At 35.8% G+C, this 15,019-nt stretch overlaps 1 protein-coding gene across 4 annotated transcripts; it reads right to left on the minus strand.

Moving 5' to 3' along the window:
• Nucleotides 1–4,556: 4,556 nt before the first annotated feature.
• Nucleotides 4,557–13,002, minus strand: LOC136256340 (uncharacterized). Of its 4 annotated transcripts, none has more exons than XR_010701460.1 (3): nucleotides 7,049–7,149; nucleotides 5,091–5,406; nucleotides 4,557–4,707 (listed from the first exon to the last, which is right to left on the minus strand). XR_010701460.1 is itself a non-coding variant. In XM_066049273.1 (3 exons), exons 2-3 carry the CDS (start codon nucleotides 5,395–5,397, stop codon nucleotides 4,694–4,696), a joined length of 321 nt encoding a protein of 106 aa, XP_065905345.1. In that variant the 5' UTR covers nucleotides 5,398–5,406; nucleotides 12,878–13,002; the 3' UTR covers nucleotides 4,557–4,693. The 4 variants fall into 4 exon arrangements, 1 of the variants encoding a protein (XP_065905345.1); XR_010701461.1 differs by having other exon boundaries at nucleotides 7,053–7,125; XM_066049273.1 differs by lacking the exon at nucleotides 7,049–7,149 and adding an exon at nucleotides 12,878–13,002.
• Nucleotides 13,003–15,019: the final 2,017 nt, after the last annotated feature.

The raw sequence follows: 15,019 nt of genomic DNA on the forward strand, positions 1-15,019 counted from the left end.
ATTCAGCATTAATTCTGCCTATTTAGGTTATTTAAGCTCAGTTCTATTAGAGCTTTTGTACATTTGTGCACAATGGTAAGTGGAATAGTGCTGAACATCAAAACACCAAATCTAAAGTTTCTGTAAGTCTAGGGGGTGCTACCAAGGTTAGTATATATGTGAAGATATCTAACACTAAAACTAACACTAACTAAAATGAAACTAATACTAACTAAATTACAGAAATATGGGGTACCAGAACTAATACTAACTAAAACTTTGGTGGAATTGGGGTACTAGAACTAAAACTAACTAAAACTATGGTAGAATTGGGATACTAGAACTAAAACTAACTAAAACTATGACAGAATTGGAGTACTAGAACTAGAACTAAACCAAAATGAATTTGCTGTACTAAAACAACACTAATTAGTATAAAGGCTCTATATGGAAATTTAGAAAATTTGAACGTTATGAGATTAGTCTCGTGCCCAGACTGCTTTTTTCTCTCTTCTTTTTTGTGGGGGCTTTTTTGCTCCCAACCCCACACAAAAACAAAAATAATCTGTCTGGGAACGAGACTATTCTGAGATTGAATTTAGTGGCAATTTTGACTGAAATTTGTTGATAGTTCAAACATTGGAAGATACTGAGTTAGAAACTAGAATAGGTATAAAGGCCCTAAAGAAAATTTGAAATTTAACGTTCTGAGTTTGAATTTAGTGGCAATTTCGACTGAAATTTGTTGATAGCTCAAACACTGGAAGGTACTGAGTTAAGTATAGCTATAAAGGTCTAGGCTGTTCCCTAAGGAAATTTTGAAAATTTAACGTTCTGAGGTTGGATTTAGTGGAAATTTTTGACTGAAATTGTTGATAGTTCAAACACTGGAAACTAATGAGTTAAAAACCAGAATTAGTGTAAAAGCCCAAGGAAATATTGAAAAATTAACATTCTGAGATTGAATTTGGTGACAATTTTGACTGAAATGTGTTGAATCTTTCAAACAATGGAAGATACTGAGTTAAAAACCATGCAGAATTAGTTTAAACTGCTCCCTAATGAAATTTTGAAAACTTAACATTAATTGTGAGATAATTTTGACTAAATTTGTAAATGTTTATGAAAATTTAATGCTGGAGGCATGAATGCTACTGAGCTGTAATAGCTATAAATTCTATAAAGAAATTTGATTTTGTTGCTAGTTTTGGCTGAAATTAAGTTGAAATTTTTAGAATTAGCATAAGGTCCCCTACACAAGCATCACAAAAATTTAAACATATAGATAACCCTGTCATGTGACGTGCAGCTGCATCTCCAGAGAATTTCTATAGTCACTGGGATGTGGATAGAGTCATTAACTCAATTTAGAACAGGTGTTTTAGTTGTTTAAAACGACAAACAGTGTTTACAATTATGTTACTCTTGACTGTTTTAGTAGAGTAAATGACTGTTCTGTTAGAGTATTTCGGTCTCTAGACGTAGAGGGTGTTCCATCCCACCTAGTTCCTCTTGTGCTATGTCAACATTGGTGACAATTTGCTACAGACACATTTATTATATTACACATAGTCATAAACTGCATAAAAATGTTTGAATTATGTCTAAAGTGCCTAGTTATGTTCAATGAGCAACACTATAAAAAATTCTAAATGGGGGCACTGGCCCCCTCCCCCTAGATCCGCCCCTGCTGGTGGCTAAGGGAGGCCAATTAGCACCCTTTATAGTTGGTACCTTGCTAGAGCAGTCTAAGAAAATTGCAGCTATTTCATCTATCTAGCCAATAAAATGAAAACTGATCTGCCCTCCTGCATCGATGAGTACAGGAGGATGAGAAACAAATAATTAAACATTAGACTCACTGCATGGTTGATAGTCTATCTAGTCTAAAATAGCATATGGATTTTGTGCAGCTGCTTATATTTTATACTAGCTAAGGAAAAATAATTAGGAATTCTAAGTTCAATTATTTGAAGAAAAATAGGTGGAGAGGTCTGCGTGTACACCTGCACATAATTCTACTAGTGTACATTTAATTCCTAATTCTGAGTTAGGGATTAAAAGAATGTTCACTAGACTATATCTGCAGGTTTAGCTAGGAAACTCACTAGCCTGCTCTGCTGTACAGCCACTTATCGTGATTGAAAATATACGTGCTACGCCAGAAAATTCTGTAGCTATATGGTAAGACCACTCCAAATAAATTATCTGTTTCCCGTCCTGGACTCAGGCACATTTACATGCGGGCAGGCAGGCAGTCCATTTCATTGTTTCATTATAAGATTGGCAGCAGAGCTTTTCAAGAAATTAGTTACAGTATTTGCCTGGCACAGCCATAAAAAGCATTTGTTCCTTTCTTTTTAACTTGCAAAATAATGCTAGCATGAAGTTGGTGCCGACTTAATAGCACTGCTGACACTGTCCAAAATGGCTTTTACTGGGCCTGTGGTATGCAAAAATAACCAGAAGAACACAGAATAATGGAATATTTAGAACTGACAATAACCAGATGCGGGCGGTGGATGGCCAAAGATTTGGAGTGGCTCAAGTGTCCCTAATATGAGACAGTACGTATTATGGGACACTTTGATAATTTGAATTATTATTACTATTAGGCACTTACATACTTCACTGCATGTGTGTAGCCATAGATAATATATCTACTGACAGTAGGTATATTATCAATGGTGTAGCATGCTATAAAGTTATTTTATTATGTTATACTCTGAAAAGGACTCTTCCAGCTGGGTGACTGCTCTACTTCTAACTGGTCATGGTTTTTTCCTGCACAAAGGTGCTTTTTGTGATGTCTTGTGCCTTCGATATGGCTGGTGATCACCACTGTTGCCTTCCAAGTGTGTGTGGCAAGCAATTCTCTGTTGAGCATGTCTTCTGTTTCCCATGTAGTGGTCTCCCTATGTTCAATTCGTCATAATGAGCTTTGAGACATCATTGCATGCATGCTGAACTATTAATTAAACCGTGTCATAGTGTTGAAGTTGAACCATCCACAACCATTATCAGGGGAATTTTTTCTACATTGATTATTGAGGACGGGGCCTGTCTTGATACTGTTGCCAATAGTTTTTGGGAATGTAGTCAGAAAACTTGTCAAGGTGTTTAATCCTTTTGCTCCCAATATCTTTACCCCAGTGTTACAGGAGTGCGGAGCTAGAGAAGAAGAGAAAATATGAAGACAGAATCCGTGAAGTAGAACATGGGACATTTTCTCCTTTAGTCTTTTCATGCACTGGAGTATGGCTCCTGGTGTACAAGAGAATAGCCACTCTGTTGTCAGAAAAAAATGGACAGTCTTACAGCAAGACCCTGTACTGGCTAAGATGTAAACTGAGTTCTTCCCTACTGCATGCAGCCATCATTTGTTTGAGAGGTTCTAGATCTTCCTACCACCACTTTGGCCTCAAAAAGTCTGCAGCTATTGACCTTGTGTGTGCAGAGGGTATAGGATCAGTTCATTTGACCGAGTCTTTAAGTAGTAGTTTATATACATTCTCTTGTTTGTGTGTGTTATTTGTAATTTTGCTGAATTTATCCTATTATTTCTTACCTGATTGGACATGCCAGCTCTCACAAGTGTGTAAAATTTTAGCTAAATAGTACATAAATCATGAGACTTATTGAAGATGTCAATATACGTAGCTTAAAACCACGTAAATCAAGCTTAATTTTGCCATCTAAAATGATGACCCTGTAAAAAACTGATAAATACTTCGAAGATGACGAAATGCAATCGTGTGTAGCATCTCATCTTCATAACATGTTGTTTGAAACATTATCTATTTTCCAAAAGGTCGAAAAAGTAATCACTCAACTAAGCAGTAGTTTCAGCATGTTTCAGTAACATCTGAAGCGAAGAAACACATACAGTGGTTATATCTGCCTTGCATTGGAATTGTACTACAGTTATACTTTGTTTTATTAAAAGATGTATTAACATTAGAAGCTATTTGTAACTGTCAGTGTCTGAAAAAGTAGAACTGTCTCATAATATGATCAGTTGTCTCATAATTAGGGACATTTACATGTTAGGAAGCCATACAAAGAAATTCTGCTCTCTTGAAAGCAATATCCACCAAATGCAACATATTGGTGTATTTTATTGCTTTGCCCCAAGTTAGATATTGAAATAGTTTGCACATGTTTTCTGTCTCATGATAATAATAATATTATGTATATACACTGTCTCATATTTATGTACACCGACAACATTGAGACACCTTACAAATTCTCATCATTGTATTATGCTACATGGCTAATTTTTTTGTTGAATTTAATAGGCAAAGTTATGAGTCTTTGGTAAGTCCCTATCTGCGAGCAGCTCAGTAACATCCAATCATCCTTAAGTGTCCCAGGAACACTTACCTGGAAGCATTATAGGTCATACTAAAGGAACGTTTGGGCTTGGTTATACTACCAAGGTACCAGGATAGTATCGTGAAGCTGCATGGTTTTTGGATGATATGTTTTAGCCAGAAAAACCAAAACCCCTAATACAGTACTACCATACTGTATAATACTACTGAACTGTATGATATAGCCATGTGCTAATACCAAGAGTATATAAAATGTAATGTAATGATGTGTGCAAACTGACTATGAAATTATTTTAAGTAATAACACACTATAATATAGAAACAGTATTATACACCATAGCTACACTAAACAGTCAAGACAGTAGTGTTCGTGAAGTCTTCTAGCTTGAGAGACCTGTGGAGGAGGACAGTAATATTATTGTTGTGAAATAAAATACTTGCTGCAGTTACAGTTACAAGTGTGGTATAGTGGATAGGTAAAAGTGCACAGAAAATTATATGCATCCATTTGTTATGCTGACAATTGTGAAGGGGTGAAAACCATGAAGAATAGCTGCAGAATTTAGATCTCCACACATTGTAACTTTTTCCAACACTTAGCATACATGGGGATTACCCACATGTAGAGTACTCATTTCTCTGCAGGATATTAGAGATTTGAAGTGAGCTAGCTGAGTTTTTAAGATTGGATGATTAATTATAAATTTGTATGAATCATCTTGTATTTAAGACTTATGGACCCTATACAAAACTATAACCCCCACCCAACCATTCTACCTTCTAGCTTTTGTCTAATGCTACTGGCAAGTTGTTTCAGTGGTTGAGTATTGAACTCCTCCATCACTACTAACAGCTTCTCAAATATCTCAGTGTATACAAAGCTGCCACTCAAACTTCGTTCAATCACATTGTCTATAAAATATGCAGCTGCGTCTGCTGATGTTGGCTTGCTTTGAACCACAGCACTCATGTTACCAAAGAACAGATCTTTCTTATCCAACATTTCAATGAACACATTGTTTTTCATTGGTAAAGAAGACACCAGTTCTGGGTAAAACTCATGCAAAACATCCAGTGCAGTCATATTATATTCCTGTAATCATGAACACATACAACTAGCAGTATTGTACATTGTTGAAGCATGACAGTACTATAGTGAACTTTGAGAAATAATAGGGATGTGTAGGAATCAGATATTAAAACTATATTTATTATAAAGCTTTGAAAGTATGAAAACTTGTTCTATGCATAATTTGATTAATATAATGATAATTGATCATGAGCTGTTGAAATTATAGTAGAACAGTCACAGTGACAGCTACACTCTTAAGCAGTCAGGTAGAACTGTTTTGACATGTAACAATATACACCATAAAAATTATTTTGTAGTGACCTTCACCCTCACTACATAGTAGTGAACGTCACTTGATGGTCACTGTGTGGCAGTGATGGTCACTAAATGGTAGTGACTGTCGCTACAAAATTAGTAGTGAATGTCACTACAATAAATAGTGAGTATTGTGGCAGCCATTAGTAATGACCTTCACTTTCACTAGTTTGTTTTTACTGTGTAACAAGCAGCCAAAGCAAGAGTGGACTTTAAGATTAAACTGACAGTACATATATCAACTGATCATGACATTATTAACAAATCATTATAAACATATTTGTTGGGTACTATTCAAAAGTATACGCAATACTCAATCTAATGAGCATACTATGACTTGTCCTTGTAATTCTTTGTGTACCATTTTTCTTTGTGCTGGAAGCGAAGGTGTTGATTTATTATAGTACATCAATAAGCACATTAAAATACCTGTCTAGATGCACAAATATCAAATATTCAAAAAAATTGCCAAAATCTAAAGTTTGGCCTCGTGACAGTTGAAAGACTAGAAACTTACTAACACCCATTTTATAGCTATAAATTCATGTCTGGTATGTGCATATTGGAGGTCTGATAAATATCCTCTCTGTGTGCCTAACCATTCATTTCCTTTTTTGCCTTCATATCCTTTGTGAGAGGAAGATTATATTTTTAATTTGTATTAAGACTAAACTTACTTTACAGGAATTTATATAAAGACATTTAAAGTTTTTACACAAGTATAAGAGGAGACAGAGGCTGCAGCATTAGCAGCAATCAATTTTTTTTTGGTAGAAAGTAGAGCATGGTAAAAAAATGTAAAAGTGAAGCTATTCTTGTCACTTAGTCTTACACAGCAAGAGTCTAACTGTGCATAATGTTGTTTTTTTTAAATTTGATGGCAACGTTTTAGGGGTGCCATAATTTGAGAGATCCCTACTGTGAATGATAACTGTATGTGTGAACGAATTCAAGAAACCAAATGCATGCCTAGCTAGATGTTGTTATGTGCCTGGCTGAAACATAATAAACAGTTTCTTAAATCGACACAGAAATGCATAAGAGACAATACAGTTCTAATTGTTTGAAGAAACACTTGAGTTGATTGCATCAATCCAACAGCTACCCAGCCACAGATATTTGCTGAGCTCTGACCAATACATATGCTTTGTCAAACAATTGTATGTCATATACTTAATACAGCTGTAGGTAGTTCTATACATATATGATATTGGAGGTGTTAACCTGATAATAGGTTTTCTTGGAGCACATGTACAACACATACAGGAGACATGTTACAATATTATAAAAAAACTGACAAAGGGATATAGCTACACATACGGGTTGTAAGTAAAACATTTAGACAAACCTACAACGATACAAATCAGTTTTTGCTAATACAGTTGTAGTATCAGACAGAATAATCAGTTGGTAGAGAAATCTTTAGCACTAACAATGCACTGAAACAACTTGTTGTTTTGGCTTATGTTTACATGCAGCCCATTCAGTTTACAATATTCAGTACTATTGTAGTAGCAAATAGCTTATGAACTACTTTATTTTCGTTAATGATTAATTGTAAAACTTTCAGTTTCTAGCTATTTTATTGCTGTTGTTGTTGAGCTATTATCTTCTCCATTTCTTAATGCACCCAGCTCATTTTTTTCATTTGTGGGTTTCCATCTATTTCCATACACTGACCCCTTCAATAGACTTATATACATTCCATTAAGTGAGACTTTTGTTTATACATTATAGACTCAATAGATGATAGTGATTTATTTGTATGCAGCGGATATATAGGTGCATATAATTATATATTTTGAAATTCTTATCCTACTAGGACCCCACAAGAAGGCTAAACACTAAGTCTAAATGCAAGCTGTCAAATTGTGACACTAAAACGTTCTGGAGTGATTGTATTTTCCAACAGCATGCAGTCTAGGTTGTTATGTATGCACACGCAATCTCAGTATTGCAGTTATTATGCTATTACTTTATTACTTGCCAATTCCAGGTACACCCTTGATCATAACAAATTGTGAGTCATGCATCACTTGTTCTAGTAGGACTATAATCTCTTTCACCTCTTTAGTCACTTTGCTAACTTGTGGAGCATGGTCATCTAGCTGTGTGGACTAATTGTTCAGTAACTACACTGATTTTAGAAGTGATATCACCTTGTATGGACCATTTTGGCAACCTCAACAGCCTTGTCCATTCTCTGTTGTCCTTCATGATGGACCAGTAAAACTCATTATGAAAACAATTATACAGAAATAGTGCTACATGAAACAGTTATAACTGCAGTGTTCATGAAGTCTTCTAGCTTGATGGACCTGTGGAAGACAGTAACTACTGATATTATAATGACACCATGAAGTAGTACAATGTATACATGGCAGAGACGGCATTATTACAGATTGACAAATGTGCCAACTCAGAAATAAACTTATTAAAAATGCAGAAAAATGCACAATAAGTCAATAACTTATTTTAGTAGTACATACTATGGAGTACAAAATAAGGGATGAAGTCATGTGCAATTAATATGAAACATAGTGATATGGAATTGCAAACACCAGGCATGTATGAGCAAGCACATTATCCATGATATGGTTTGTATGCCAACAAACTAGAATTATATTAGTATGAAACTTGTGTACACTCGGTGAAGCTATTCATGGTATATAGGTGTATTCCTCCCACTGTCATGGAGTTCAAGTAGATTAGATGATAACGGTTTAACTATGTCTGCTTGTAAACCATTCTCGTTGAGAAGAAATGCACAACTTGACCTAATTATGTTTTTGAACTATGTTTATATTTTTAAAATCAGATTATGGGCAAGTACAGACAGTTTTATTAGTCTAAGAGTACATCAGCATTCTGACTGTTGTATAATAGTAAGTGACTGCCCTGTAGTAGCAAGCAGCATGATACTCATATAAAGACAGTGCTAGGCTGGTTGCATGTATTCTTCATTCTGTGAAGGCTATCCCACTAGGGACCCGTGAGAAGGTTTAAAGCCTGTGAATACAGGGAGTCAGGAACATGTAACTAAAACTTAAAGATGTAGCTAATGATTTAATGATATAACTCATATATATGTAATAGTTATACCATGGGTAGAGTGCTTTGCCTGATATATACACACAAGCCCAAGGGCGAGTGTGTATATACAGGCAAAGCACGAGTGCCCATGGTATAACTAATATGTTCTACTTTAGCATCTAGACTCACCTAATTGGCAAAATCTTCAGTTGCTATACCCTTCTCTTATATAGGGAACCAAGTAAGCTGTGATTGTGGGATTAAATTTTGCCAAACAAACTGTGATTGTGGGATTCAATTTTAATACATCAAACAGTAGTTTGATTTTATTATTGCTAATATAGCAATTTTAAGAGACTAGTGTTAATTATGTTACTTTAATTGCTACATTTATAAAACAAACTACTGCTAATGTATGAAAATTGAATCGCACAATCACAGATTGTTTGGCAGAATTCAATCCCACAATCACAGCTTGCTTGGTTCCCTATATATAAGAGAAGAGGATAACAGTAAAACATCAAAGAAATCTGATGATTTCTGGATATAGTGTACACACCTATTAGGTATGCAATGTCTCAAGTTAACGAGATATACGCACTGGTGGCAGTGCGTATATCTCGTTAAGGCAGTGTGTAATGAGATATATGTACTGGTAGCAGTGCGTATATCTCGTTAACATTTTAAGTCAGTGCGATATGTGATATATATGTACTGGCTTTCCTTTGAGCTGAGATGTGAAAGTGGTACATATATATATGCACTGGCTTTCCTTTGATCTGAGGTGTCAAGTGGTATATGTCCTAATAACACATCATCATACAGAAAGTTATAACTCATAAAATCAATATCAACACAGAGAAATTAAAACTCAGTCTTGATAACTATAGAGATCACAATAATAATATCCTCAATATAAGGCTTTTTTCCACATTTTCAGGCATAATTTGGGTAACAACAGGCTAGCTGGTCTATAGCAATTCTATAAGCACTATAATAGTTTTGTACGTACATAGCTACGTAACTGTACTAATTATTTTAACCAATTTTGTCCACTTTATCTACACAACTATCACATCCATTGCAAAACCGGTTGTGTGTTCTTTCCCAACAAGTTTGTATTGATACAATCATGTTTATGTTGAATACAAAAGAAGTTGCAGATCTCAGCAATTGTTGCAGCCCTTCAACTTGATGCATGCCTAGACTAAATGTTGTTGGGACCATGTCAAACTGGATCTGGGATGCATTCAAAAGAATTTTTAGGTCAAGATTCAGTTTTGATCAACAGGCATTGACCGTCTGTCTGTCTCATCCTTTGGGGGTCCCTTGTGGGACAGTGCTTCCAACAAATGATGTTATAAACATGTTTGCACAACTGAAATTGTCTGTAGTAAATGTGTGGATATTGTGATAACTCGCTTCTTCTTTAAAACCCATTTAGACCAAGAAGTTCAGGAAGAGCTTTACATGCAGTACTACTAAATCTGTTGGTAGCTGTGTAAGCTATGTAAGCTATGTAACAACTAGTTCATTAAGTCCAAACAACGTGAACGTGAACAGATATTGTCCACTGGATTTATGATTATATTCTCAGCTCAAGGTTAAAGCCATTGATTGCACATTCCATCTGATTTTCTATTGTAGACTGGCAGGAAGCAATACTATATTGTGTACACTAGAATCATGATGATGACCAGTGGGTAGGACAGATTCACCATATGTGTATAGCTATAATAATGTAAAATGAATTTAATGATGTCATTATGCATAATGATTATGAAATCATTTAATAATACAATGCAATATAGAAACATTTTTATAACAGTTATAATTGTGGTGTTTGTAAAGTCTTCTAACTTGATGGACCTATATGGAGGACAGTAACTACTGATGCAACAAAACCTAGAGAAGACCAGTGTTGGGCAAGTTACTTTGTAAAAGTAACTAGTTACATATTACATATTACTTGCAACAGAACTATTTAGTTACAGTTACATATTACCCATAAAATAAAGTAACTGTAATAATATTACATATTATATTACTTTGTGTCCACAGCCTTAAGCTGTCACGTGTGAAACTACCACCTTTTCACGTGACATGATTGAGTTGTTGGACAATGTGCAAATCTTGGTTATAAGTAAGAAGCTAGTGAATGAGCTTCATTCAGTAGGCCTCGTTACTTCGTTGTGGTTAGGTGTTACTCAGAGGATTACTAACGAGATTAGTAACTTTGTTACTTTTAGTAATAATATTACGTCATATTAGACTCGTTACAGTAATTATATTACTTAGGTAACGCGTTACGTTTGTAAGTAAAGTATCTTGCGTTATATTACCTGTTTTCATAGCGTATTTCGTTATATTACTTTGTTACCACAAAAGTAATAATATTACGTAACGCGTTACATAGGTAACGCGTTACTCCCAACACTGGAGAAGACAAGCACATACCCTGTAATTATAGGCTGACAAAAATTCATATACAGCTAGTAGTAGCTATGGGGTTATATAAATCTATAGTTGCAGTGTTAGCTAGTTGTCTTTGCAATTGTGGTGGGCCACCTAGGGGATGGTCAGGAGGTTGCTTCTCCTTACTTCATTTTTCACTTTCTTGCATCTCCCTCTCAAAGACATAGCTAGCACTGAAAAAGCAAACACACTATTCAAATAGTCTCGCACAGTAAAAAGGTCTGCCAATGACTGCCATACAAAGCCAAGTCCATTATAAATCTTGCTTTTTCCTGAAGGCAAAGACAGTCAGAGAATGGAAAGCACTGCCAACACTAATGATTGAAATGTGGATAATTTAACCATAGATTATATATTCCCTACTATGATTTAACTAACTGAGCTTCAGAAGCCATAGAGTCTAATTGAATCTTGTACTAAATGTATTGATAGTTGCTGTAGCTACATGAGCCTCAGCTGTCTACCCTATTTAAACAGGCAATTAGTCTACTTGTAAGCAATGAAATCGTGCTTTGACAAGTTGCAAAAATGTTAGCCCTTAGCTTATACCTGTTCTGTAGTATAAAACATGCCGATTACATGATCCATCCCAAAATCCTGGTTTCTTATCTACTTCACTACTACAGCAATTACGAAATGCAAGTGTTGAGGCATTCATTTATCTAGCTACTCATAAGATGTCTAATCTGTACTCATCATGAGGCTCATTGAGTACGAGATCTTATCGTTTACAGTAAACCAGGTCTATTGTGCATCTTGATCATTATGCATGGTTAGGGCGACCGGCGAGCGACACTAATTCACTACTGAAGGGCACCCGGAAGAGTTTCATTTCAAGACATTGAGCGGAGGGCAGCATTTAGAGCTGGTAGGCTTAGGATGTATTATTATTATTAATTGTATTATGCACGAGCCTCAAAATGAGGGTGTATGTGCACATAAAGTACATCTATAAAATATCTACAGTCTAATAGTATACATGATGACACAGACATGCATTTGAAATAGGCTGTTGATATTTAGCCAGTCAATGCTATTTAAAAAAAAAAAACTAAGAAAAAATCGTGACACAAAAAGAAAAAAAGTGTGATCTGACTGAGGCTCAAACCTACACATCCAGGTTTGGAGTACCCACGCTCTACCACTGTACCAACAGTGCTTACTGACTAGCTACTCCTCTTGTTTTGTACAATTTAAACGTCACAAATAAAATACTATTACAGCTAACCGCCCGGCCATGCATACCACTGTGAAAGAAGCCAAAGCTGAACCCGACCCTAACCCCTAATGCTAACCTGATGTTTGCCTGTTAAACATAGCTAATGATGACTTTCACTGTCTGTATAAAGGTAAGTTTTGGGGTGAGTTCGAGGCGAGCTGAGTTGGGCGAGCGAAGCGCGAATCCGGGCCAACCCTAGCTCGCCTCGAACCTCGCCTCGAACCTCGCCTCGAATTCACCCCAAAACTTACCTTCATACAACTAGTGTTTGATATTCGAGTGATAGGTGACACTTTTAATGTTTATACATATACTATAGCTAGTTACAACAAATTAGCTAAATATATTTATATTTTAAATAATTATATTTTTGAATGTCATTTAGCCCGGCAGTGACCGGCTAAATATCCATTTCGTTTGAAACAGTGAAACGAGGTTTGAATTTCTTACGTGCTGGTTTGTCTCTATGCAGTCTACCCACTTAGCTAGCTAGCGGACTCTGCTGTTGTCTTCAGTTAATGGTAGCTACTGGCTAGGCCAGCTTTCGATAAGAAATTACTTCACTTCTATAAATCCTCCCAGATCCTCAGTGAGTGGTTCAAGGGAGTGGTTAAAAGGAAGTGAGTTCATCATGCCATATTCCCAAATGGTTTCATTTTCAGCCGCCACACTCAGCACCTTTATTTTGCAGAATCCTGAGCAATGAGTTCATCACAACCATGCATGATGAGGATTTGCCGTCACCTGATTAATACTGCAACAGCTATTGTATATAGATGCACAAAAAGCGCGCCAGTCACAACTCAGGCTACTCAGCTGCATGTCTTCAAGGTCAGGACAGTCACACCACTCGACTTCACCCACCACGCATATCCTGCATGGAGCTTGCAACTCGAGTCACCAAAGTCACCACTCAGCGCATGGTTCTACAGAGTGGAATAGTTGAATACAAACAAACCACTTCTACACAGGGTCAACTGCATGCACCCATTTTAGGTTCATTCCATCCAGAAGATTTCTTGTGAGGCATCAATGTAGTCAGTCATTGATTGATAAAAAATGAATCACCAGAAGCCAAACTATATTGGCTCAACTACCAGTGTTGGGCAAGTTACTTTGTAAAAGTAACTAGTTACATATTACATATTACTTGCAACTGAACTATTTAGTTACAGTTACATATTACCCATAAAATAAAGTAACTGTAATAATATTACACATTATATTACTTTGTGTCCGCAGCCTTAAGCTGTCACGTGTGAAACTACCACCTTATCACGTGACATGATTGTGCTGTTGGACAATATGCAAATTTTGGTTATAAGTAAGAAGCTGGTGAATAAGCTTCATTCAGTAGGCCTCGTTACTTCGCTGTGGCTAGGTATTACTCAGAGGATAACTAACGAGACTAGTAACTTCGTTACTTGTAGTATAATATTACGTAATATTAGACTCGTTACAGTAACTATATTACTTAGGTAACGCGTTACATTTGTAAGTAAAGTAGCTTGCGTTATATTACCAGCGTATTTCGTTATATTACTTTGTTACTACAAAAGTAATAATATTACGTAACGCGTTACATAAGTAGCGCGTTACTCCCAACACTGTCAACTACCACACACATGCCGGCCTTTGTACCATTTTCTTAAAAGGTAAAAGGCTGAAAAATGAGTCAAAGGATACTTGGTGCTTAAATTCAAAAAAAGTATCAGACAACGAACACAACTACTCATAGCTATAACTGAAGTCATACATCTAAATTACAAACTGGAGTAATTTTCAGAAAATAAATAATGAATATTGTAAGCATACTCAAGTCAAGAAACATATAGCTATTATACAGTAAGCTTATATAATATTATTTATATATATAATTCAGTGGTACAATTCATGATCAGTAGTTCAATTATTTTCTCACAAACAAATATTGAACAGATAACTAGCTATGCTTTTGCAGTATTGGGGGTGGATAAAATATAACCAAGCCCAAAAGTGCCTCCAGTGTAACCCGAAATATACCTATACAATAGGTAATTATTAACAAAACTTAAAACAATTTTAATAAATCAAACACAGCTAAGGCCACAGGCTTTACTCTGATTTTTTTCACTATTAATAAGACGATGTTCCATTTCTTTGCTGACAGTTGAAGGAGTCAATTCACGGCAGCTTCCCTGTGCTGACTATATAGCTATCAATAACAGCAATTGTCCATATTTTTTCACAGTGGCTGGATTGATTGCAGTGACATTTTTCTTCATTTATAATGCAGTGTAATGGGCTGAACAATGCTGGAATGAAGCATATGGGCCACTTCACTTTCAGTTAATGATAGAGTGTTTCAGATGCAAAATTGATTTTATGACAACCAGGCATTCTTTCTTTTGGCATGGTATGCATGGGTGATGGGTCATATATGCCTCTGTCAAAAAAGTAAGCAAACAAGTAGCTACAAGGAATTTTAAGTTCAGGTAGGGATCATAGACATGCATAAAAGGACAGAAACAAGGGAAGTTTCCTATAATATACACCTGCAGAGGACATTTAATTCCCTTCCTATACTCATGCCGCTATAGACTTAAATGATTA

The sequence above is a fragment of the Dysidea avara genome, chromosome 5 (genome assembly GCF_963678975.1).
Source record: "Dysidea avara chromosome 5, odDysAvar1.4, whole genome shotgun sequence".
NCBI lineage: Eukaryota > Metazoa > Porifera > Demospongiae > Dictyoceratida > Dysideidae > Dysidea > Dysidea avara.

Bases quoted from the DNA above. Each gene is read 5' to 3' on its own strand.
- LOC136256340 (XM_066049273.1), bottom strand. From the start codon at position 5,397: ATGACTGCACTGGATGTTTTGCATGAGTTTTACCCAGAACTGGTGTCT.